The sequence below is a fragment of the Mytilus edulis genome, chromosome 9, assembly GCF_963676685.1.
Source record: "Mytilus edulis chromosome 9, xbMytEdul2.2, whole genome shotgun sequence".
In the NCBI taxonomy this organism is placed as follows: Eukaryota; Metazoa; Mollusca; class Bivalvia; order Mytilida; family Mytilidae; genus Mytilus; species Mytilus edulis.
Genome location: NC_092352.1, coordinates 8,173,530 through 8,199,395, shown reverse-complemented (window position 1 = coordinate 8,199,395; position 25,866 = coordinate 8,173,530). Strand labels below are relative to the sequence as shown.

At 31.5% G+C, this 25,866-nt stretch overlaps 2 protein-coding genes across 5 annotated transcripts in view; one reads left to right on the top strand and one right to left on the bottom strand.

Annotated features, from left to right (window-relative positions):
• Positions 1 to 286: 286 nt before the first annotated feature.
• Positions 287 to 5,817, bottom strand: LOC139487582 (major facilitator superfamily domain-containing protein 6-like protein B). Its single transcript, XM_071272478.1, has 2 exons — positions 5,642 to 5,817; positions 287 to 2,204 (listed from the first exon to the last, which is right to left on the bottom strand). The coding sequence occupies exon 2, from the start codon at positions 2,183 to 2,185 to the stop codon at positions 293 to 295; it is 1,893 nt and encodes a 630-aa protein (XP_071128579.1). The 5' UTR covers positions 2,186 to 2,204; positions 5,642 to 5,817; the 3' UTR covers positions 287 to 292.
• Positions 5,818 to 5,879: 62 nt separating this feature from the next.
• The window catches only part of LOC139487581 (putative pyridoxal-dependent decarboxylase domain-containing protein 2), a 37,318-nt gene continuing 17,331 nt past the window's right edge, over positions 5,880 to 25,866 (top strand). For all 4 annotated transcript variants that reach the window (XR_011655837.1, XR_011655836.1, XM_071272475.1 and 1 more), the window contains exons 1-15: positions 5,880 to 6,128; positions 8,222 to 8,298; positions 9,066 to 9,140; positions 10,212 to 10,319; positions 16,842 to 16,997; positions 19,149 to 19,338; positions 19,709 to 19,777; positions 20,186 to 20,264; positions 20,857 to 20,941; positions 21,375 to 21,495; positions 22,084 to 22,239; positions 22,615 to 22,665; positions 24,096 to 24,167; positions 24,900 to 25,058; positions 25,692 to 25,797. Coding sequence is in view for 2 of the 4 variants with exons in the window: in XM_071272475.1 (XP_071128576.1) it covers positions 5,913 to 6,128; positions 8,222 to 8,298; positions 9,066 to 9,140; positions 10,212 to 10,319; positions 16,842 to 16,997; positions 19,149 to 19,338; positions 19,709 to 19,777; positions 20,186 to 20,264; positions 20,857 to 20,941; positions 21,375 to 21,495; positions 22,084 to 22,239; positions 22,615 to 22,665; positions 24,096 to 24,167; positions 24,900 to 25,058; positions 25,692 to 25,797 (1,720 nt within the window). In the remaining 2 variants the exon portion in view is untranslated. The remainder of the gene's footprint in view (positions 6,129 to 8,221; positions 8,299 to 9,065; positions 9,141 to 10,211; positions 10,320 to 16,841; positions 16,998 to 19,148; positions 19,339 to 19,708; positions 19,778 to 20,185; positions 20,265 to 20,856; positions 20,942 to 21,374; positions 21,496 to 22,083; positions 22,240 to 22,614; positions 22,666 to 24,095; positions 24,168 to 24,899; positions 25,059 to 25,691; positions 25,798 to 25,866) is intronic.

Here is a 25,866-nt window from a genome sequence, read left to right as displayed (position 1 = left end):
CATCCATCTTTAGAATATGCTTTCTTGGAGTAAAAGAAACAGGAGACCAATGAAACAATTTGATTATCATCCTTACTTTATATATGCCAAACAAATACACATGTACAAATGATTGGAACAGACTCTGTCACTCTGACTAATAAACAGTCTGCATAATCTACTTTAAAGCATAAACAACAATGTAAAATGTCTATAATCTTAACTTTGAATATAAAAAATACATCTTGAAAAATGAAAAATGAAATGGAAGTTGTATGTATTATGCTTCTTTCTTTTATTCCTTCTGTTTTCTTCATCCAGTTTTGAGAGCATGTTCTAACCAATCATCATCACTATCAGAGTTTACGTCTTCTGACGTTAACAGACGGGTGTATTTAATCTCACTTACGGATGGTCGAGCACAACATCGGTTCATGATAACGAATATTGGACACCAGGCTATTGCAATGACTGCACATGCTCGAAATAAAATGTTCACACCATAATGATCATAGACGATACCTGATAAGATGCTACCACCTGAAAAACCAACACCGAAATATATGCTGGAGAAAACAGACCTCACTCCTCTGTCCACAGTAGGATTTGAACTGAAGACTGGATTACTCAGGACAGCATACCACATTATAGTATGAGTAAAGGCGTGAGTCATCTCAGCGGGAAGTACTGCCCAAGGTGTCCATAAATACGAGTAGAACAGGGTTCGGCCAGCCAGAAATGTCATTGATAGACAAACTGCCATACCATTTCCAAGCTTTCTTACAAGTGGTCCACTGAAGAATAGCATTGGTATCTCTGCCAGATTGGCTATAGACACACAAAGTCCCATGGTTAATTCCTTTCCATGTAAATCTTCAATCAGCCAGAACAGAAAGTTGTTATAGGAAGCATATATAGCCCCAACTATCAACAATGTTAAGATATAAAATAGTCCTTCACATTTACAGAAGGTCAAGTTTAATGCATGAGTGATTTTAGTTTTATACTTCCTCTTTTCTGAATTGGAGGTAGGGTAAAAGAATGCGACCAGGAATGTAAGCCCGAGGAATCCACCGAACATATAGAAGTGCAGTGATATTGGATGCATTCTCAAACTAAATAAACATGTTGTATTGTCAACTATCAAGGTTACAATGATAGGGAAAATAATGAAGGCTAAAGAGGTAAATATTCTTTGTTTTCCATACTTCTCCAAATTGTCAATTTTTTCTAAAAATTCAAACCATGCATCATCAGCGATCTTTTCTACAGGAGATGCAAAAACTTCACCAAACACTAAAGTAAGCAAAAGAATTAAAAATATCTGACCCTCAACTTCTGCCTCAGATATTTTTACAGTCCATGCAGTTTTCAATGACTTTAAATTGGTTTTGATATTTTGCCATGTATCTTTTAAACTACGCTTTGTAATTTTCTTTCCAACTTTGATTTCCCCTTTACTAATAGCATCCACGGCTTGATCAAGGAAAGTAAAGAATTCTTCCATTTCTTCTGGAGATAAACTTTGTCTTATGGTAGTCTGCCAATTCTTTTGTGTCAACATGTCCTGGAATAAACCTATCATGTCTGAGTTGCTTAGGCCATCCACTTCCGCCTTCGACAATCCTAGTTCTATAAGCAGTTTTCTTCCATAATCAAATATTTTGTTGACCTTCTTTTCTTTCTCTGTAGTTGTCATTGGGAGGTCAGTTGGTTGCAGAGGTGATTTTGAAGTTTTCATTAGAGAAGTGATGTCACCAGTTTGATTTAATTGTAATTGGGTTTTTGTGGGCTGTATGTCTGTTCTGTTTGTTTTAATGTTATGCAGTAATTCCTTCAAGGTTCCTTTCATATTCCCTGGTGGAATATCCCCAGGACAAGCTGTGGCTGCATGATTAACATTCATCACAAGAGTAAGTCCAAGATAGGTCAAAGCCATCATGAATATTGAAAACATCAGAACAAGTCTCCTTTTTCGGAACTTAGCTGAGCACAAGGCCCATAGTGGTGCAAAAATGAAGGCCGATATTGTCTTTGCACCTATGATTATACCTGTCTCTGTAGCAGTTAATCCAAGTAGTCTAAGATAAAGTGTCAGGAATGGAAATAAACAAGATTTAGCTGCAGCAAACAAAAAGTTGAATGTATTGCATACAAACACTGATTTTATCAGATTCACTGGTTCCGTAAGCTCCATTTTATCCATCAGCTTGTCTTCAACCAACCTACAAAACAATACAGCACTATTATCATCTTTTATTCAAATTTAATATATATAAAAAAAAAAGATGTTGAAATACAGATGATGTCTTCTGATTTTTTCTATCTATTAAAATGTCATTAAAACTTTAGGAGAAGTGTTAAATTTCAAGGATAAAAACAGTCACCATTTAGTTTGTAAGGAAATTTAAATGTGAAAAACTTCATTGAAAAAGTGTTTTATCAGTTCACTTGTCTCTAAGCTCAGTTAGGTAGTTTATAGTTTAATTTTGTGTTCGGTAAAAGAACTTGTAATGAAAAAAGATAAAGCCATGATTCTATGAAAAATATCAAGCTACTCAAAAAGCCAATAAAACAACAGTACTATTATTTTTCAGGTGCCACACATTCATTATTTCATTTTCTCCCCATCACATTTATGTAATAAATCCATACATGTATATTTATTTCTTTAATAAATGGAAGGTTACTCTACTTAATATTAATAAGATTTACATTTTTATAATTTTTTTTATCATTTTTTGGAAATTACTAGCAGAAATATATATTTCTTTCATTATTTCTGTGGACACGGTCAGATGGAGAAAGAATATTTAGCTCCTACCTAGAGCATTTAATATAATCTTCTCAGTAACAATTGCTATATGATTCATAATAATATTTATTTTGAAAGTGAAAACCTATTTGCAAAATGCATGCTGAAAACATTGAAATAGAGTCTCTATTCTCGTAGACTGAATTGCTCACATTCCTAGCTTAAACCTAGCTCATATTAGGCTCCCAAAGGAAGTTTAAATGGTATAAGGGTCAATTTGGTTCATTCCAATTTCCCCGAACAATCTAAAAGATTTGTCAATATGGTAGTTGATAGAATTATTTTGTATGTTCTTTTATTTCTTTTATATATTTTCCCTTGTTTTTCATTAAGGAGCATTAAACATTTTCAACAATTTATACAATATTCCACAATTTGTATATGAGTAACATATTCCATGTATTCCCTGCAACTTTGTATCTGAGAAGCATATGATTACCCTTAAATTTGCATATGAGATTACCATACCTGTCAACTGACCCGTATTCTGCGGGTGTGACCCGAGATTTTCACAATTCTGAGGGATCACCCGGGACACCCGCCGGGTTATTAAATAACCCGAGAATTCCGAAAATGACCCGTTTTTACCCGTATTTCTTAGCCTTGAGATTGATTTCAGAAGTAATATTCCTTTGATATACCAGCAAATTCGTAATTCTTCCACGAACAGGAAGTTCATCTAGCTGTGTAAACTGTCAAATTAAGTTGCCCATTAAGTGCATGGCTTCACTTGACAGCTTTGGTGTCAAACACACTGTTAATTAATACCAATTACCTTAGCTTTAGGTCGTAAATAAATTGCACTGTTGTTTTACAAACATATTTCAACTAGATTTACTTCCCCTTTTTTGTCACCATTCAAAATTTTTCCTTATATGTACATTTTTGGGGTGAAAAAGATTAAATCTTAAAAAAAAAAATTCAAATACATTTTGAAATATAACTTTTCATTATTTTTATACCTTTATACAAGTTAAATAAAAAAGTTGAAAATTATTTTGTTCATCTATACTTCTTTTAACTGTATTACTATATTTTATTATAAGTCTAATTTCACTGAAAACTTAATGATGGGTTTTATGGCTGAATAGCTGGTTTTAAACATTATAGAATTACTTATGAAAAATATATCCTAGTATTTGGTGTGTGAGGTTGAATTACATCACCACTATGAGTAAAGAACATAAGACTGTGTTACACAAATTTATAAAAATCTTTTAAAAGTGCAATGAAACAATAATTAATAAGATTTAAAATTACTTAACCAGGTGAACATGCATTGATGTTTTGGTAACTTTGATTTAAATTATAAGAAAAATGTACAATAAATACTGAAATTCAGCTCGAAAAAGTTTGTACGCGTTATGACCTGAGATTTGAATTTTCAATGCAGGTCATGACCTGCATTTTCATCGTCACAGGTTGACAGGTATGGATTACTGAAAATAAACCTCATGAATGGAGCTCATCAGATAGCACGTGCTTCATACATGTCATATTTATGATATTTAAATAGACCAAATGCTAGCTCTTTTTTTTATGAATAAGTTACACAACTAAACTTAATTTCTTGATAAAATGAACAATCAAACTTTTCAAATATAATTTCACATTCATGAATATTGTTAAAATTTCAAATGTTGCAATGCTATTTATTGTTCTGGAATACACATGAGATGTTCCTGCTACCGCTTTCTATGTATGTATATCACATCACTGTTGTTGTGACGTTTTCTATTTAGTGTTCCAACACAAGTATCATTGCAAGCAGATGTTCTTATTTCTTAGCCTTAATTTGTGTCCACTGAGACCAGGATGAATCTGAAGCTATGTTCAATATGACCAGGTTTTAGAAGTGTCGTTTCCAGACTTATAAAGAAATTTAAAGACGCCCAACAGGACATACTATGCAAGATAGATTAGGACATATAACAGGAACTGGATGACGCAGATTTCAAAACCGAAATCTTTGGGGCATATCATATGAGAATGCATTTAACTTAGAAGGTAAAATCATCAAGTCAAAAAACTTAGATCTTAGTCAAAACTACATAGTTGTAAATACACATGCAGAAAATTTTACTCCACGCTTAGAAACTACACAAACCATTCATACAATAAAATCTTCAAATACATAACATCAGAACAACTAAAACTAACATTTGTCAGATTTTTTGCCAATCATTTATAGCTAATCAACATGATCAAGTGAATACAACAAACTACCCAAGTTGAATCTCTGTTCTTTCGATGAGAACTCTTAATATTCACAATAAGAGGGTTGTAATGGGAGTACTTTCATGACGAAGAACGGTAAAAAATCTTGCCAAAATGAAATGACGTCAACGGTAAATTTTGATGTATGGTGGATGTATATTCAAATTCTTTTAGCATGTTTAGACAATAAAAACATCAAATGATTTGGACAAATCATGTTAATTTTTTTTCCAAAAAATACGATAATGATAATCATTTGAGACCTCTGATGAATCACGATATTAAAGGATATATAAACAATTTGACACTAACAGTAGCCAAAAATGACTGTTTGATGCCAGACGTTAAAGGGCATTTCTCCCTCCGAGAAGAATATTTTAATGAATCACGGTTAAAATTTAACGAGTAGCCATGGTATCCGAAAATGAACGTTTGACGCCTGACAGTTAAGGCATTCCTACCCTCTTGTCCCATACCTAGCCGAAGGCAAAACATTTTGGTCAACAAAAAGACAACATACTAAATAAAATGGAAACTAACTTTTAATGTGTGACCATGCAACGGATTACTGTTTTCTTAACATGTAATTTGGTTGCAGGAGAGTGAATACCATGTGTTTTATAAACTTACTTAGGTCATTTCTATATAAAAGTTTTTTTTTGCAAAGCAACACCACAACGTCAACGGTTCTGTGTACGGATATGTCGTAAAACATCTGAAAGATTATTAAAAAATAAGTTTTTAACCATCTTTATGATAGTGAAATATATCAAGGTGTAAGTGTTTCTATTTGTTTCCAATGCAATAACCTATAAATCAAAATAAAACATTTGTTGTTTCGTGATTAAATTGTTTATTTACGCAATTTTACGACAATCAATGCCAGCGTGTACCTGGAAACATGGCCGAAGCATCATCTGCTCGTCCACTTGTCGAGCCCAAACAAGTAGAAGAAAAAAGTATGGAGGACGAACCAGTGCTAGAAATGAATAGATATGTAGAAGAAGAAAAGTCTAAAAAGAAAGTTTCGTTTACAGAAACAATAATGCCATTTGATAAACCAGAATTCAAACCAGGAGCAAATGAAATGGGTGCTTCTGAAGAGATGTTTCAACAGGTTAATTTCAGTTTTTAAGTATATGTTAATAACAAACAAGCATTTTTCAAAAAATATTTTGACAGTCTATCCCCCTGAGAAAAAAGAGCTAGTCTTGGGGTGGCTCCAAGATGAGCCACTGAGGCCAAATATACAAATACAAAGCTAGTTCCAAGATGAGCCACTGAGGCCAAATATACAAATACAAAGCTAGCTCATTATTTTAGCTGTTATTTTCTGTATCTCATCTGTAATTCTCACTTCTGTATATGGATGGTTACATCACAGATTCCTTTCGGCTATTGTGTGACAGGTTGGTCTGCCCATAAATTAGTTTCGCATGCTGAGGAGTGCTGATTTAAACTCCTCTGTTGTAGGTCGCACACTACCGAATCCTCTAAATGGTTCCAATCTAGTGCAGTGCGCACAAAGATAAATTTTTGTACTGGTCAGTCTTACTGATGGGAACTATGACCGCTCGTTTGTTGTTATGGACTTGTTGGTCTATAATGTTCTTGGTTACAAAGTTATCAAATGTTGTTGCTTTTATTTGTTGTTTGGGTCTATGGAATTTTATTAGATCGTCGGGAGGAAGCCCTGGTATCTTCCCCTTAACCACTTTAAAAAAGAGAATCAGTCTTGTTGGTGTCGTCTTGATTGTAGTGACGGAAGCTGAAGTTCTGATAACATAGTAGTCATACATCCTTCATTCCTTGATTTGAAGTTTTTGTTGAGAAATCTTGCCCCCTTTTTGGTATGGATTGCAATTTGTCGATGTCTTTTTGGGTACATTGTATATGGGTTCCAAATAATTGATCCATACTCCTTAATAGATCTTACGAGAGCTATATATGCTGTTTTCCGGCATTCCCTAAGGCAATGTTGTAGGTTTCTCCTAAGGAAACCTAGCGTGAAACAGGCTTTGTTGCATGTGTTTGTTAATTGTTCCTTCCATTTAAGATCTTCTTGTATTTTGTTTTTCAAGTACAAATGTAAGTCCATTCATCTTATTTGTAATGTTGAAAAATGAATAGAATAGACTAACTTGTAAGTTAAAGGAAATTATTGACTTGAAGCTTTAAGGCACACGTTTATGTGAGTAATATCTACATGCACATAGGCTGTCCCAAAAACTGAAAAACAACAAATTACCTCACCTGACCAGTTTCTGGGATATCATTTCTATAAGAAATAGATAATCAGTATCGGGTCCATTTGAGTCGAGAACCCATTAAACACTTCCGTCATCATGATTTATACCTCAATTAACAGATTTATTATATTTAACAGAATTTTAAGGTCAACTGTCCTATTGTTGCTAATCAGGTGTTCAGATAGGTACAGTGGTTGTAAATGTTTGCTTTGATTATTGGGTGTTTTTCTTGTTTTATTTCAGTGTTTTATTTTTAGCATAAATGCTTGGTTCTTCCAAAATTCTTTTTTATACTGCCGCAAAAAATTGTACACAATTGATTGCATGTTCAGTCACTTTTAATTTAGTTTAGCAGAAATCTGGGCATCCCAATTTTAGTAAAGTGCAATAATTGATACATAAAATGATAGTCAATATAACCAGGATATAGTCAATATAACCATAAATGCCAATTTGCCATTTTTCTACATTGAATCCAGTCTCAACAAATATATCCCTCTACAGAGGGATAATTTTATACCTCTATATATTGTAGATGCATAATCCCTCCATGCAGTGCTGTAGAGGCTGAAGGAGGACACTGTTTATTGTTTTGATGTATTCCAATTGATTTGAATCATACTTCCAGAGAAACAAGCTCACTTGTTATTATATTAAACTTAAACAGTCATGATCATTTCCTGTAGTTAATCCTTAACAAACTTGACAAAATATTATTAGTCTTATGTCACAATAGTAATGTATAACTTATTAATGATTTCTGTTGTTTTTTATTTAAATTGTATAATTTTAACTATTATCATATTATGATATATAGTACTTATCAAACTGATCTGCCTGTTATAGTCTGCAAATGTTGATATTTGTTAGGATTTCTGACTGGCATTTACAATGTACATGGACTTTTATTGAGGAAATCACCAGAGTGCAAACATATATATTATTTCTCTAATATTTTCAGATGTTTATGGATCCTATGATGAAAGATTTAAACAGACATGTACAGGCCAATACAGATATACTGGACAAGATCAGCAAGTATGTATACATAGTCACATACTAATGAAGTTTGTTGTTATTTGTGAGTAGGGCTATTTCTTTGATTTGCATTTATTTAGGGTATTTTCCGGTGAAGGGTATCTTTTTCTCAATATTCCTCTCTATATGTTTGACCTAAATCACCTTATCTAATATGTATATTGAATGTGTTACAATAAAAGAAGGGATTGGTTTGTTAATTTATTTTACAAAACCTACATATATTTGACAAGACCAGAAGCAAAGGAAGTGTTTTTATTGCTGTTTTTTATCTGGAAGTCACAGTGACTATTAATACAGAACAAAAGCTTACATATCTGATAAGTGAAAGTTGCAAGTTTAAGACATTACCATGACCAATTTGAGAAAAATTCTTTGCTAAATTTTTACAATGCTATGCAAGTGCTTTTAGAGTTACATAAGCTGTTGTAATAATAATCAACTTTTACAGACTATAATTTACACCAATCACATTAAGATATGATTTGCTTTACATACAGTAATATGGAGAGAAATATGTAAATGTTGCCAGTTTAAAAGGTACTTTGAAAAAAATATTTTGTGAATACATTTATCATGGTTAGTCTTTCCTAGCTTACATTGTACATTGATGGATTTATTTTTGTGATTTTCTAACTTTGATGGTGTATTCATTCAGTTAACATATATATCAGTTCCACTTTTCCCTTTACTTGAGTTTTCATAAAGATTGCAAGTTGTAAAGAATATATAGATATGTGTATGCTAATCTTCTTCTTTGATTTCAGAGACATGGAAGATCAGAGGAAACAAAGGCTGAAAGACAGACAAACATCACACATTCCTGAGGCCCTGAAAGGAGGGTAATTATTTAGAAACCAATATTTTATTGTATTCATGCTTTATTTATGCATAGAAGTCATGCATCCTGAATGCATGCTAAATTTGAAACTTTTTTCATTGACTTTACTTAACACAGCATTGACAAGACATTTGTTTAAGCTTGTCAATATTATCAGAAAATTTAATGAATTTTCTATAATAGTTCTTGATTTGTGTAGACCAAACTTCTGTCAGATGTGAAATAAATACCTCAGTCCCAAATGAGTTCAGACTAGAGTTATTTCCCTGTAGTATTCTTCCTTGAACCTATTTAAGGTGGTACTAAACACCTTGACTAAAAACCATATGGCTCGTTTAATTTTCATAAAATTTTGACAAAATATTTATATTGACCCTTTGATAAAAATATACAAATTTCAAAAAACTTGAAACACACACTTTCTCTGAAAATTTCATTAGATATATAGAGTTTGTCAAGTACCTTTTTTTTATCATAGAGAAGCTTAATATTTCCTTAACTATACTATGTGATTAAAACGTTAAGCTGATTTTACAGAGTTATCAGTGTTAGGTTCCACCTTAAAAGGAACACTAAAAATTGCTTATATTGAAATATGTTTACATGCAGACTTCCATTTCGTTTGCTTTCTGGTTATCAGTTATTTTTCTACAGATAATTAACTGCACCTATGACCCTGTCATTGTTTGATAGATTTATAAGTTTTCTAAATATCCATTGCCAAATGTTACAATCATATTTAGCACACATTAACTTAGACTCTGTAAGTGGGTTGACTAGGCAAAGGGTACATGTAATCTGACTGAAGGAGGTGCAAATAATTTCTGATTAAAGAGCTGAAACTATACTTATATCTAAATGTATGTTACAGTAATGTTCATGTTATTGATTTTATTTTACTTTTAATTATTCATACACTAGGTTGACATTTGTGTTTACATACATACATTTACATGTTGTTTTTTTTTATTTAGTCATGCTATATTTAATTTTCAAAGCAATACAGTGACATTTGGTTATTCATTTTCAAATATTCTAGATTGACAACAAACATGACTGTTTTGATTTTCAGTGGACAGGAAATGAAAGAAATCATGAATAAAGTAGAAGACTTGATATTATTTGGGAATGCAGAAGAAGTCCAAGAAGAGGGCACTGTAGCAGTGAAAGTGGAAAAGTCGTAAGTTTATATTTCTTATCTCAGGAATGGATTACCTTAGCCGTATTTGGCACAATTTTTTGGAATATTTGGTCCTCAACGCTCTTCAACTTTGTACCTGTTTGTCTGTATGACTATTTTGATCTGAGCCTCACTGATGAGTCTTATGTAGTCAAAACTCATGTCTGGCATATTAAATTATAATCCTGGTACCTTTGATAACTTTATATACAGCTTTGTTTCAATTTTCGTTAGGATGCATGAAGTTTGTAATATGTGAACAATAATTACGTTGTCAACTGCTGAAATTTGGGTCCTGACTTTTTAGATTTATTGCTGCTAATGCTATTAATCAATAAGAGTAACCCTACACTATTATCATCTTGTTATGTTATTTAAGTGTGATGACAATAAGATTTGGAGAAACAAAGACAGCTCAATTTTCCTTTGTGAAACTAGTAATTCGACAAGGACTTTTACCATCGCCTAAGACACAACAACAATGCAAATAAATAAGATAAAGGAAATCTTTATAGGAGATGATGGTTTTAAAGGAGACGTGACACAATTTTTTTTTTTTTTTTTTTTTTTTTAATTAATTAATAAATATTGGTCAAATAACATATTGTAATAATTTTTTCTTGTCAAAACCTCATTTAACGGCCTTTTAATGGTCAAAGAATCCAGCGCTTGTCGTAATCTTTGATTTTTAATGAGATACCGGTCACGTGATCGTGATGACGTCAGTGGATACAATCTGAGAAAATGTCTCAAAAAGGACGAAGTCGATCATATTCCTGTAAAATTAAACAATGGACGGTGATGACAGCAGTTTTCAAGGCAATTCTCAAACTATAGATATTCAACCGTATCAGTTTGAGCCGTTACTTGTTGAAAATAATCAAGTAGAAGATATAAATTCGTCATCCGACATTGACGATCTTTCAAGCAATGCCGATATAATATACCAATAATTAATTTCACCAAAAATAAAGAGATATTTCTTAAAAATGTTTACGTTTTACAGGTAATTGAATTACATTTAATAATACAAAAAGACAGGTCATAAATAATGTAGGACAGAAAGTCACAGGACAAAAAGTCACAGCCAAAAAGTCACGGACAAAAATTCACAGGACAAAAAGTCACAATTTATTTTCGAAATTATTTTTCATATAACAAGAAAAAATAATTTTAAAAAATTCAAAATTCTTGATCTATTATATATTAAGTAACTTTGTTACTAAAATTTATTCAAAATAGATATCAATATTGATCAAATAATTGTTATAAAAACAACATGTCAAAGTTGCTTGGTATCTATAAATGGCTTCATTGTGGCATGAATTTATATCCTTTGCATGATTTAATTATTTTTTTTTTCATTAATCAAGCTTCATGAAAAATTTCCTAAACTCGAAAATGAATAAATGTAATAAAATAAAATATTTCAAGATCACTCTCTTATAATTTAAAAACAATTCTCAACAATTGTCATAAATTACCTATCACCTTACTAAGAGTGTTGGGTGTAAAATTTGAATTACTAAAGCTGCCCCAAATAAATGTGTAATAAGTATGACATAACAGGGGAGGGGGGGGTATTATAAGTAAGATTTAAAGAAGTTTTAAAACAGTAATATGAGGGGGGGCAAGGGGGGTCCCCATAACAGCAAAACAGTGAATTGATTTGGTGAAAAACAGATAACAAGGAATTGAAAAGGGACAATAACAGATAACAGTAAATGAAATATGAAAATAAATCTGTCCAGGACCAATCCAGTAGATGACTCGTAGATCTTAGTATATAACTTGTGGTATGGACCTAGAAAATTGTAATTTGTGTAAACAAGACGTTTCGGCCGTTGAGGCAGTTCTGCCTTGGTTGATTTTTTTCCGTAAATTGTACAATAAGTTATAGTATGGATGTTGAATTTTTCTGAACGAAATTACTAGTTTCTGTTTTTGATATACGGATATTTTTAATCTAAGGCATTTGAGGGATCAATTTTTAATGATTTAGTTTTTTTTATTTAATTTTTGAAAGTAGTGCAGCCAGTGACACTTTATTATCAATTTGATTTTTAGATTTTTTATTTTTGAAAAGCAATATATATACATTTGTACTTTACAAGTAATAAAAAAAAACATTGATGCCCAATATATTTTTTTTATTTAATGACCTCATGATAAAACTTACTTATAAAATACAAAAATACCCAGACCAGTGGAGACAGGACATGTAACTGACACACACATGCCAGTTATGGTTATTTTGATAATAGAAATTGACTCAAGTGACAATTCTGATAGTAAAATAGAAATTTGACCTAGTGAAATTTTGGATGACACCAAGTGAAACACCAATCATGCATCTTATGTGAAATTATAGAATATGGAAAATTTGGATACAGCATTGTAGAAGCTGTAGGATTTTTAAAAGGGTATTTGTCGAAAAATTAAACTGAAGACACATCTTTATTTGCATCAATGGTTTCTGAGCTTCAATTTTCGCCATGTGAAGCAGTTAAAAAGCGTTTAAAAATATGGTGGTCAGGGTTCTCTTTCATTTAAATGAAAAGAGAGGGAGTAACACTTATAATATAAATGGTAAAAGAAAAAGATGTTGTATAATTCCCAAAGCCATAATTCAAACCCATACCACTTAGTAGTGTAAAACAATTCAAAGGAGAAAACTAACTGCCTAATTTATCCACAAAATAGTGAACGAGAAACTTAGTAACACAGTAACAAACTACAACCACTGAATCCAGGCTTCTGACTTCGAAATAGGCACATACAGAATGTGACTGCGTCAACTTAAGCATGCTAGTTGGTGTCCAATCCTCCCCTAATCAGGGACAGTGGTGTAATAGTACAGCATAAAGATTATTATGTGGTCATTGAATAAAAAAAAATCTATAGGGTGTACCAATGCTTTTTTTTTTATAACAAAATCCATACTATAAGTTATTGTACAAGTAATAAGTGAATTATAATTTGTACAAAATGCTACATGTTCACATGCAGGCAACGGAATTTATTACAAAGGATACTAATAGTATATACTGGAATGGTCCTGGGTCCAATTGATTGTAATATGTTTATGTGATGTATGTTACTGAAATTCTTCTGCAAATACAAGGCCACCCGATATTACCAGTAGAAAGACCCCAATAGATATACATTGTAAGATTAAGAAGATGTGGTAAGCGTGCCAATGAGACTATTATCCATTCAAATCACAATTTTCAATTATCTTCAATTTCTACGGAAGATTGGCTGTCAAAATGCTAACATTCCAATTTTCAATAACAGTTAACAGCAAATAGATTCTCACAATAACAGATAACAAAATAGATAATAGTCCTATAACAGCTAACAAAGAATAAGACAATAACAGCTAACAGTAAATATATTTTCAAAATAACAGATAACAAAGAATTAAAATGCCCCATAACAGCATAACAGTTAAACCCCTTGCCCCCCCCTCTAATATATATTCATATGTCTTTTTCTCCTCCATAATAATCCCATTGAAAATGTTCTATGAGTACTGGCTTATTTTTTGTGATATTTTTTCCGTGTGGTATTTCCTCAGTCTATAAATTGTTTTGTATTTTGTGACTTCTCTTCAACTTCGACAAACTTTGGCATAGGGGCCTTATATTTAAAATGAAAGCTTATGGTATTGACGGAAACTTATTGAATTGGTTTCAGGATTATCTACCCGACAGAAAACAGAGGGCAGTAATGAATAACAGAAAGAATTAAAAAAACGATAGGCCATTATGTAAAATTGAAACGTTTCATTTGTACGGCCCAAGGAAATTGAATATCACCTAACGCAATTGAGATGTTCCCCTTCACTCTTAAACAATGATCTATTTAGAGCTAATATTATAAATTTATAAATGATCCTTCTTGTCATTGTGGGTCAGATATTGATGATGTCTACCATTACTTCTTTGTTTGTCCAAAATACGCATTATGTAGAAAACCCTTATTCAATAATCTCAACTGGCTATCCGAAAACATTGTTTTAGATACAAAACTATTAATTTGCGGACACATGGAACTTTCGAATGAACAAAATATTCAAATTTTCAAACATGTTCAAAATTTCATAAAATGGTCAAACAGATTTTTTATGCCTTGATAGAGGTTACTGTTACTGGCACGGAACATTATTGTCATCATCAGTACACACGTGACCGTCACAGAATCATATGACTTTACAAACTTTCTTTTTCTCTTTTTTACGTATGAAAGCTAGTATTATTCTATAAACTGTTTTCCTTATATGCATGTCCATTATATCATACTAGTATTGTAATTTTATATTGTATTATGGAGAAGACTTCATAAGTATGATTTACTTGTGTCTAATCCTTTTTGCTTTAATTCAGCAAGTAAAATATGTTTTAACTAACTCAGTCTATACTTATACATTATCTACTACTCCCAGGTCTGTATCAATTGGATTTATCTGCATTATCTAAGTTAAAACTGTTATTCATCTCCATGTCTTATGCAATATAAAGACTTGCATACATTCACTAGCCAAAATATTTGTTTCTCATTCAAGTCACCTTTTGCATATAATTTTTCACCACGATAACCTTGCATCAATGGTCTGTCATTTTAAAAGCATCACTTGATATCTCTTCACAATTTATTTTTTATTAAGAAATAAAATGATTTTTAATAAATAAATAGAATAGGTAAGTACTAATAACTTATTGCAATACACCCTTCATACCTGCCTAATTTTTATTAGAAAACTCAGAAGGAAATTTATGTACCCACTACAGGTTATGTATTAGTTATGGAGACTGACAGGCTTTTTTTTATTATTAGTTATTTACTTTAGAAGCATTTCTTCTTAATTCTCTATTTATTTTTCTCTATTTATTTTGCTTATCTACTATTATTATACTCCATTCTTTACTAAGTAAATTCACAAACACATTATTTTGTATCCGCCCCCTTTTTTAAGCTGCACTGTCAGTCCTCTTTTCTCTATTCTGTAAACCCCCATATCCGACAGTAAGGTATTGACTATTGTTTATTCAAACAGGTTAAACAGATATGCATTACGTAACTTATATCTGTAACCATTGCTCTAGTATATTTTCCAACCTCACCTGTGCACCCAGCAGGTGATCATGGATGTACACAGATTCGACGCATGTTACGCAATAGTGCGTATTGCCGATGTCATATATATATATATCACCACCCGGGGTCATGACACCTGTAGCTTTCAACTTCAAAGGTAACCCAGCACTGCAGAGAAAGTGTGCCTCATGCCTGTAACTTCTGATCGATGTTGATGACTTTTAATTTATTATGTCCAATTTCAGTGTACACACCTGCACACGTGAACAGGTAGTGAGGTACACGCAGGAGGTACACAATACGGTACCAAAATTTAAACATTGAGATATATTTGGCTATAAAATTATACACAAATATGACTAAACTATTAAAAAAATTATAAATAAGGGACGCAAAAAATATTTGCGAAGAAAAAGATTTTTTTTTCTCCCTCAGCCATTCTCCGCTTCTCAAAGCTCCCCGCTTAGGTGGGGCTCAGCTGTTGTTGGTTGTGTCAATGGAATGTCAGGTACCGCATTTGGACGAAGTTTTGGCTTCATGGTAGGACATCCCTCGAGATTCTTCATAACTTCTGTGTCACGATCGTAACATGCATTTGTACAGTGGGCGGAACAAAGTCTAGTATGACTAGTGCACGGAAGGAAGTCCTATCTCTTCCTGGGACTAGTCTGCGGGTTACTCAGAAAACGGATTTTTTTTTTTATCAAATTGTCCTTATGCCTATTGTTGCATCTACTGGCAGAACACAGAACCATTTTTAATCACTGTCATGGGTTTTGTTGGAAGATATTCGAATATGAAATTGCGCTTATTATGCCTTTACACCCGTCAGTCAAATATGATTGATGTAACCACTGACGTCACAGCCTCGTTCTGAGTGACTTCCGGGATTAAAATATGCATAATTAGTATGTCGACAGATCGATACATTTAAATTTATTTTTTATCCATTTAAACGATAATTATATTGTTATCGATGTTTTTTTGGGGTAATTATGTATAAATAAATATTTATTTAAAAAAAAAAATCAAAAAAAAAATCATGTCACATCTCCTTTAACTACTTGGTCTTTTAAATGATGTATTTAACAATGTTTTGGGTTTGAATTTATCTCTTAGAAATCATGAAACAATTTTGATAAAACATTGGAGTTAATAAATATGTGCAGTATTTAGCTCCTCTCAAATATATCAAGCTTGAATTAAGAAAGCAAGGGAAGGCACTATTTAATAAGTTCTATATTAAATGAAAGTGAGGTATGATAAATGTCAATAAGACATCAACCCAACAACCCAATAAACTAACACATATGAAAAGATAATCACAAATATCCCTAGATCTATTTCAGAATTGTATGTTTAAAATGGTGAAATGATTTTATTCTGATGAACAAAATTAATGACTTATCTCTTTAATTTCAGAAGTGCTAAGTTACAAGAATTAGACAGTCATGCCAGAGCTGCCCTTACTGCCCACAGTCTGTCAGCTTATGTCTCTACGTTAGATGAAGCTCATCTAAAGACATTCACAACTAAGATAGTATCAGACTGTGAACTTTGGTTGTCAAGACTCTTCAGGTATAGTGTTACGGTAACTGGACTATGAACAGTCTGGCTAATTGTAGGCAATGTGGAGTATAGGTTAATTAGTCAACAACCCAATGATACCCCCCAATAAAACAACAGAAAAGTGTCTATAGATAAATATACTTAAAAAAGTACAAATGACTTTTTTTGTTTCACTATCATAGTTATGAAGAAATTGATGTACTTGACCAAGGATAAGATACACAATGAAACGTTTAATGACATGTTACAGGATTAATTCTAGTTTAGAACTATTCAACAGTTAGCTTTTCATTGACATACTGTATTATGAATGAGCAGAAAATTATGAAAGTTTCACATCCTTGTTTTTAATTTATATACAAATTTAAAATTTATTGGGAAAAGATTTTCTCTAGAAATTTTTATCATTTTATATTGGCACCTATTTTCTTTCAAAAACTATGAAAAAAGCAAAGATTAAAGATTCTCAAAAATAGCTTTGTAAACTATATGTAAAAAATTATGAAAATAAAAGTAGAGGTTAGTTTTGCTAAATTTTAATTGCACTTCATGGATAAAATTAGAGGATTAAAAAAATGTCAAAAACAAGAGTACTTTTACATCTCTATTGTAGATCATAAGTATAGACTTTTTGAGACAGAATTTTCTTATAATTTGCCAAAATGAAGATTTTTAACCGGATTTTTGTGACAAAAATGTCGGTTATTGATTTGGGGATGTACGGCGGGCGGGCGGGCGGGCAGTCGGGCGGGCGGCAATCAAATGTTGTCCGTGCATTAACTCATGAACCGTTCAACCAAAGCTTTTAAAATTTTAATATGTTGTTACTGACAACTAAATGAAGGCAAGTTCAATAATGGCGATTTTGACTTTTACCGTTCAGGAGTTATGGTTCTTGAAAGATTGAAAAATGAAGTTTCCAGTCGTGTATGTGCATTTACGCATGAACTGTTCTACCAAAGCTTCCCAAATTTTAATATGTTGTTACTGATGACAAAATGGAGGTCAAGTTTAATAATGACGATTTTGACTTTTACCGTTCAGGAGTTATGGTTCTTGAAAGATTGAAAAATGGAGTTTCCAGTCGTGTCCGTGCATTTACACATGAACTGTTTTACCAAAGCTTCCCAAATTTTAATATGTTGTTACTGATGACAAAATAGAGGTCAAGTTCAATAAAGACGATTTTGACTTTTACCGTTCAGGAGTTATGGTTCTTGAAAGATTGAAAAATGGTGTTTCCAGTCGTGTCCGTGCATTTTCTCATGAACCATTCAACCAAAGCTTTTGAAATTTTTATATGTTGTTACTGATGGCAAAATAGAGGTCAAGTTCAATAATGACGATTTTGACTTTTACCGTTCAGGAGTTATGGTTCTTGAAAGATTGTAAAATGGCGTTTCCATTCACGTTGTTGCATTTACTCATGAACCATTCAATCTAAGCTTTTCAAATTTTAATATGTTGATACTGATGACAAAATGGAGGTCAAATTTGATATTGACGATTTTCTCTTTCACCATTCATCAGTAATGGTTCTTGTGATATTGCCAGGACACAAATAAATATTAATAAATCCGGTTTGCTGTCGTTGTGACAGCCTCTTGTACTATGCTTTTTTCAAAAATATAATAAAAAGTATGGGTCACCGTGCTATTTTTCAAGCTATGAGTCGTTGAAAATTACCAAGATTTGGTTAGTGAGATGCAATGAGATAGTATTTTGAAATAAATTGTGAGAAGATATGTTTTATTATAGGTTTTAAGAAAAAAAAAGAAAAAGAAAACATGGTGTCACAGAACTTGTTTTCTTGCTACAAGCAAAAATAAAAAAAAATCCCTATTAGTTCAGTATAAAGTTTTTACTAAAAGAGCTATCTCCCCTTAAATGACTCTTTTAAAAAAAAAAAAGATTTTAAAATACAAAGATCATCAAGATTTCTTCATATAAATAAACAGTCTAACCATTATATTGCAAATCTGTCTCCAAATTTGCATATTTGGGCAAATACATAGACTGATTTTGTACTGTGATTGTACAATCCAAGATGGCAGTATACCATAAATCGACATTAAGTTACTTAGAGTTTCATTTTGATATTTTAAACAAAAATTTCAAAGTAAATTTCTAATCCAATGGAAATACTTGTCTTTTTTTCAGATTTGGAGACTCCTCTGTTGTGTATCACGAGGAAGAGATGGATGGATTGGTTAAGATTTGTAGATTGGCTATGTACCAGAAATATCCGAAGTACCCTACAGAAGGATTTGAAGCCTTGTATTCCAGACCTCCTGTTATATATGTCAGTGCATCAGCTAAACCTGGGGTGACCAACTATCTATGTTTACAAGTAAGTTTATTAGACCCCATATTGTATAAATCAGCACATTACTTTAAAGTAACCTCTAGTCCTTAGGTAGTCCTTTTGTTCAGAGTAAATTTGTCGAACTTCCATCTATATATGTCAATTTTAAGCATCTAAGTGCTTAAAATTTTGCAAATTTATAGAGTAGATTGATATTACCTTTTCCACATGAATTTTAGAAATAATGTTAGTCAAATATTGTATACATGTAATATCAAGTTGTAGTAGATTTCCTATGTAAAGCCTCAATACATATGTATAAATTTTCCTTAATTTACAAAGCATGCTGAATCCAAATATTAATGAATCATGAGGACTGTCATTTACTGATAATATTAATTTGTATTTATTACAGCTTGGTTTACCCTTATCTTGTATATGTACAGTACCAGTTGTGACCAGGAATGGAGCTGTAGGTAGAATGGTATGTATTCTTTTATTGAATTAGTTTACCGTCTTATAATCATTTATTTAAAGCTAGGTAAACCAACTCATACTTTCAACATAGTTTTGTAAACCTTTAACTCCTCATAATTTATGACCATCAAATCACCAATTGATGCTGTTGTAGCTTAGAATACAATATTGTTATCTCCATTTTAATGAAACTTGTTGTAAACGTAGAATTCCGAGCGTTCATAATTTATAACTAAACACAATCTGTAGGAAACAAAACGATTTATTCACACTGCATGAATTATACAGACGTTACATAAAATACAAAACACACGGCATACACTAGAACAGTTCAAAACATTTAAGCTATCCTGTTCCCTCTTAAACAATCAAAATGAACATTACAAACGATGTTTCATTAGAAATTTATTTTCAGAATATAGATGTCCTTGAGAATTTGATACGAGATGACATTGCTGCTGCTAAGACTCCTGTTATGTTGGTGTGCTTTGCAGGTAAATAGTTTGTTTCTATAAAAGTTTTGATATTAGACTTAGGTTATATGTGCTAGATTCAAAGTAAGGGTGCGGACTTAGTTTTAATTTTTTTTTATATAGATACATAAAATTTAAAGATAAAACTTATCATATACAGACATTATTGCAGAATGCATTTATTACTTGTGATTTTTGAGCAATAGACAAAAGTGTGAGATTTAATATTGCTAATTCAAATAATCAGGCACAAAGATATTACTATTAAATTTGAAATAGTTTTGATTATTGCAAAAAACCTTTTTTTCATAATTTTTCCAATAATTTCGTTACTTTACTGTAATAAATTTGAATATTTCATAGGAGGGAATATTTCATTGGAAGAATTCATTAAAGTTAAACCAAAATATCAACCATGTTGATATTTCACTATCAATTATGAATAACCTATTAGAAGAAAGAAACAAACTTCATCCATTGCATTTGAAATCATCTTCCTTTTTGCATGTCAATATACCAGCAAATCAAATATTTTAAAAGAACCTAGACATCTAGAGGTCAGCATGCAGTCTGTTTGTTATAATTATTTTTTATGATTTTTGTTTTAATCCAGGTACTCCATTAACTGGACAGGTGGACAATTTAGATGAACTTCAAGACATATGTAAAAGAAAATCCATTTGGTTACATGTAGAAGGGTAATTATTAAACATGTCATGCTTCCTCTATTGACGACATTGTTTTTGCTACTTTTATGAAAAACTACTGATATGACAAATACAGTCATGCTATAGTTCATATCATACAAACGAAATGAAGAGTGTAAACTGTGACTTTTGGGACCTGCAAATTATATGATATCAGCATATTCTTTCTGAATTGTTTCATTTTACAGTGATCTACTGTTGAATTGCATAATTAATACCATGTACAACGATTGTGATTTTTAGATGTTTTTGCATCTTCTAAACTTAAGGGAAAATTCTAAATTTTTACAATTAATGTGAAACAATAATTTATTGTCAATCATATTTCATTAACAATCAGGCTTCTTATAGCTATGTACAATGACATCATGCCATGTAAATACACCTCTCTTAAATGCTATTGATATATGTTTTATCATTCCAGAAACACATTGGCGACCCTGACTATGTTCTCAGTACCAACATCTTTACAGAATGCTAAGTGTGGAGACAGTATGACTCTAGCTATAGGAAGATGGTTAGGTATACCTGGTCTTCCTTACTGTGTATCCTTGTTAAATACACCATGTACAGCTTTTTCTTAAGTATTGAATGTGCAATCTTTCTGGAATTATTTCATGCCTTGCCTAAGATAATATGGACAATATGCTTTCTGCGTCCTTTTGTCGTCCAACTGCCTGTCTTTCTATTACATATCAGGTAAAATTTGGTTTAAGCTAGTTTATCTTGAAATGCTGTCACACCCACTTTAAACTTAGTACATATGTTTATTGTGATATGAACAATTTAGATATAAGCTAAATTATATTAAAGTTAAGGTTGAAGATAGATTAAAATGAAGTTGTGAACAAGTCAAGTTGAAACTTAGTACACATGTTAAAAATATATACCAAGTTGGTGTTTTCATTAGTATTTAAAGGTTAATTAGATAATGGAAAATATGTGTGTGATATGATTGTTGTAAGAATATAAAGCATACTAGTGTCCTATGGACATATATTCTTGTTTGATGGATATTTTCATCCTACTTTTCAACATTTTAAGGTAAAATGTACATTGTTTTTTCCATTTATATATTGAACTAACAGAATATGTTGTTAACTGTGTAAACTATCCACCTTAACAGTACTTAGACTTTATACAAAACAAATGACCCAGCATTGGTTATAGCAGCTGGTCTAAACACATTTAATTCACAACTGAAATTGAATTGTCTCCCTTTGTGGATATGTCTACAGAGTTTTGGACATGATGGCATTGTTGATAGAGTCAAGTCATCATGTGACTTGGTGAGTTGTAGTGTTATAGCAAATAATAAATATAGCAGGATATATGATTTTTTAAAACATTTCTTTGAAAAAGTAGCTTTGATCACTCCGTCATTCTGTATTCCTGTTTTAATTGTTGAATCAACGTTTTACAAAATTGTATTTTTGATTTATATCTTTATTAATTTGTTTGTTTGTTTTATGAATATTTGTCAATAACTTGAAATTAGAATATCATGTTTAATTATTAGATGTGGAAATATAAGGAAAGACCTATATATGTTTATTCAGAATTAATGACCAGAAATTTACATAGAATTAGCTTTTTAATTAATTTGATTTTTTTCTTGGAACATATTTAAAAATGTGACCTAAATTAACAAATTCCTTTTGTAGGCTGAAGCATTATACAAAGGAATAAATGATATGCCAACAATAAAACAATATGTAAGTTGAAGCCTTGAATATTACAAGTTTCCATTAAACAAATACTAATTCTTGAAGAAGAGAACAATGAAAGTCCATGTTACACATTGGAATCAGGGCTTCCAAAAAATATTTGAGCCAGCCGGATATTTCATATCTTATCCCGATTTTAATCCCTTAAGACTTAGTCACAAAAGGCAATTATGGTAATCAGATGGCCATTCCAAAGATTGACATTACATTAAAAATGCTCATATTTGCCTTAGACTTTTTATTTGTGCAAAATGACGTTGTCAAAAACTTTACTTTCGTTTTCACATTGTTCTTATAATGGATGTTAACTTCAAAATAGTAAAAGCATGGACCATAAACGGATACGTAAAATCCATGTACATTTAGGACAAAGCACGACTGAGAGAAGAAGCTCTTTCCACGTAATTTCTTCAACAAAATACTTGAAATGAACGTTAGATACAGGCATCAATGATAATTTTAGCATTTTTTAAGAAATATTAGATGCATTATTAAATTTCCCACCAGTGCACATGCGCACACATGTTCTAGTTCATACGACATAGCTGTGACGATTTTCATTTAAAAACCTTTTTAAATTTTTCATCAAATCATGTTGATAAACTAATTTCTAATAATTTTAATCTTTAGGACTAAATCAATTAGATACAAACCGCTGAAATGTAAGAAAATAATTCTGAATAAACCGATCAATTTATATGATGTCCGGTACTGAACATAGTCCACCTGTCACCTGAACAGGTAGATTTCAGCTGTCCAACTACTAATTAGCCTTGATTAAAATTAGAAAGTATTGAAGTAGGTGTTGTTTGGATAGTAATTAATCATCGTGTCACATTTATGACTGGAAATGTGTTTATGTTAAAGGCAAAAGGTTGGGTCAAAAAGATCGTGAATTATGTAAAAATGACCGAAAAAGCCTTGAAAACTAAAAAGTATATGACCGTTTCATGCTTTGCCCAGCCGGACTTCTACCCGACATTATACAAATGACTAGAATATATGACCGTTTTGGAAGCCCTGATTGGAATTACTCAACTTCATTTGGGGGAAGTCAGCTTGCTGCCATTGGCATTGCTATTAAACTATGTAGCTGGATTTCTGTGAAAGTTTTTAGAGAATCTTCATAACCTTTTTGATCAAAATTATTTGTGGAGTTTCTGATTTTAATTTAATAAGCAAATATATTTTCAAAATTAACATGATTCTAGACTGATTAGAATATGAATAAAAAGAGAAGTGACATCAGCTTAGTAAGACAATAACCAAAAGATATCTAGTGTGGTAATAATTCTAGACTGATTAGAATATGAATAAAAAAAGAAGTGACATCAGCTTAGCAAGACAATAACCAAAAGATATCTAGTGGTCAACATACAAATTCATTTGGTAGAAGTTTTCTTTCTCTCTATTTACAGAGTATAGAAAAGAAAGAAGAAGAAGACGTAAAAGGAATCAAGGATTTAATATTCAAAGCCATTTCTGCTCTGGTAGGTCATTCAATTGTCATCTTTAAAACTCTTCTCAACCTGATCAGCTAAATTGAAAAAATTGAGTACTGTAAATTCAGAAATTATTGCAAGGTTTTTATTTTAAAATGTAAATAATACGGCTCCTTGAGTATCATATTAATAAAAAGTCATATTCTGATAACTGATAGTTATATTCATTCTTAAAAAAACGGCAATGATAGATGAATGCAAATTTTTTTGACTGATGACAGTAATCATAAGATATAGATTAGGATCTTTTGAAGAAAATTCACAGCAAAATAATATGCGATTCTATTTTAGGACTATAAAGTTATTATACTTTTTTGTTTTAAAACATATGTATCAGTGGTCTTAGGGATTGAAATTCATGTAAATATAGCTTTGTATATCCTAATTGCTTTCTAAAAAAAGACCTTTTTGAGATAACTTTGTGTCAAAATCCTTGTTTTCAAAATTCCAATAGGGAACATACCTTTTATAATTGTATAAATAAACCAATTTTTCAAGACGTTTCGGCCATTGGCCTTCTTCAGTTCTACAACTGAAGAAGGCCAATTATAACTTTGTGTGTTGAATAGGATATCATCTATGACAAATGAGTAATTTCCAAGAAGAAAAAATGATATTTGGGCCATTTTCATTTTTTTTGGGTGCTTTTTACATATTATCATTTCTTAATGTTGATAGTTTTGTATGAATTCATAAAATGTTAATTGATGTATATTTCAGGTTGTGTTTGAGATTGTGACACCAAACATTGTGTTTCAGTATGCAGAGGATGGAGAACAGACAGGGATACAGATTGCACCCTACAGTACTAATGTAGAGGAGGAGGAGGAACCAGAAGAAGATCAGAATGCTGTGTATTATGATGCTCTTAATATGTGGGTATGTATCACATCAGGCTTGTTCCATAGTTATTATCTTATTGAAGTCCTTTTACATATAAAAAAGAAGATGTGGTATGATTGCCAATGAAACAACTCTTGAGAAGTGACCAAATGACACAGAAATTAACAACTATAGGTCACCATACAGCGTTCACCAATGAGCAGAGCCCATACGGCATAGTCAGCTATAAAAAGCCCTGAAATGACAAATGTAAATCATTCAAGCGAGAAAAATAACAGCCTAATTTATGTACAAAAAATTAACGAAAGACATTATATGTAACACATCAACAAATGACAACCACTGAGTTACAGGCTGAGTTACAGGCTCCTGAATTTGGATTTGTTTACTTCCCTTACACTTCGTTCCAGCTTAAATTTTTATGCGATAGGTTTATTTAAACTTCAGTTGGAGTTGATTTAAAAATTAATAGCTTAGCTACTCAGGTCTAAATTAACTTTGTAAGAACATGAATAACCTGTTTCAGATATTTGAATGATCAGGTTTTTTATTTCAACAATATACAATTTAAATTTTTTTTTTAAAATGCTTGAATTTATATCTCTTAACAGTTCCTCTATAAAACGTTTCACAAATGTTTGAGAAAAAAAAATTATTCTTCATATTTAGTTAGGAGAAACAATGCAGATGGAATGTCCCAAACTGAACTTCCAGATTGTGAAATTGGAAAAAGAAGGCATCTGTCTAAGATTTGCTCCTTTGGAATGTGCTCAAGGTAATACTTTTAAATACTGTGGTTTCATTTATTTTCATGTGTTAGAGGGGAAAGAACTGTTAGACGACA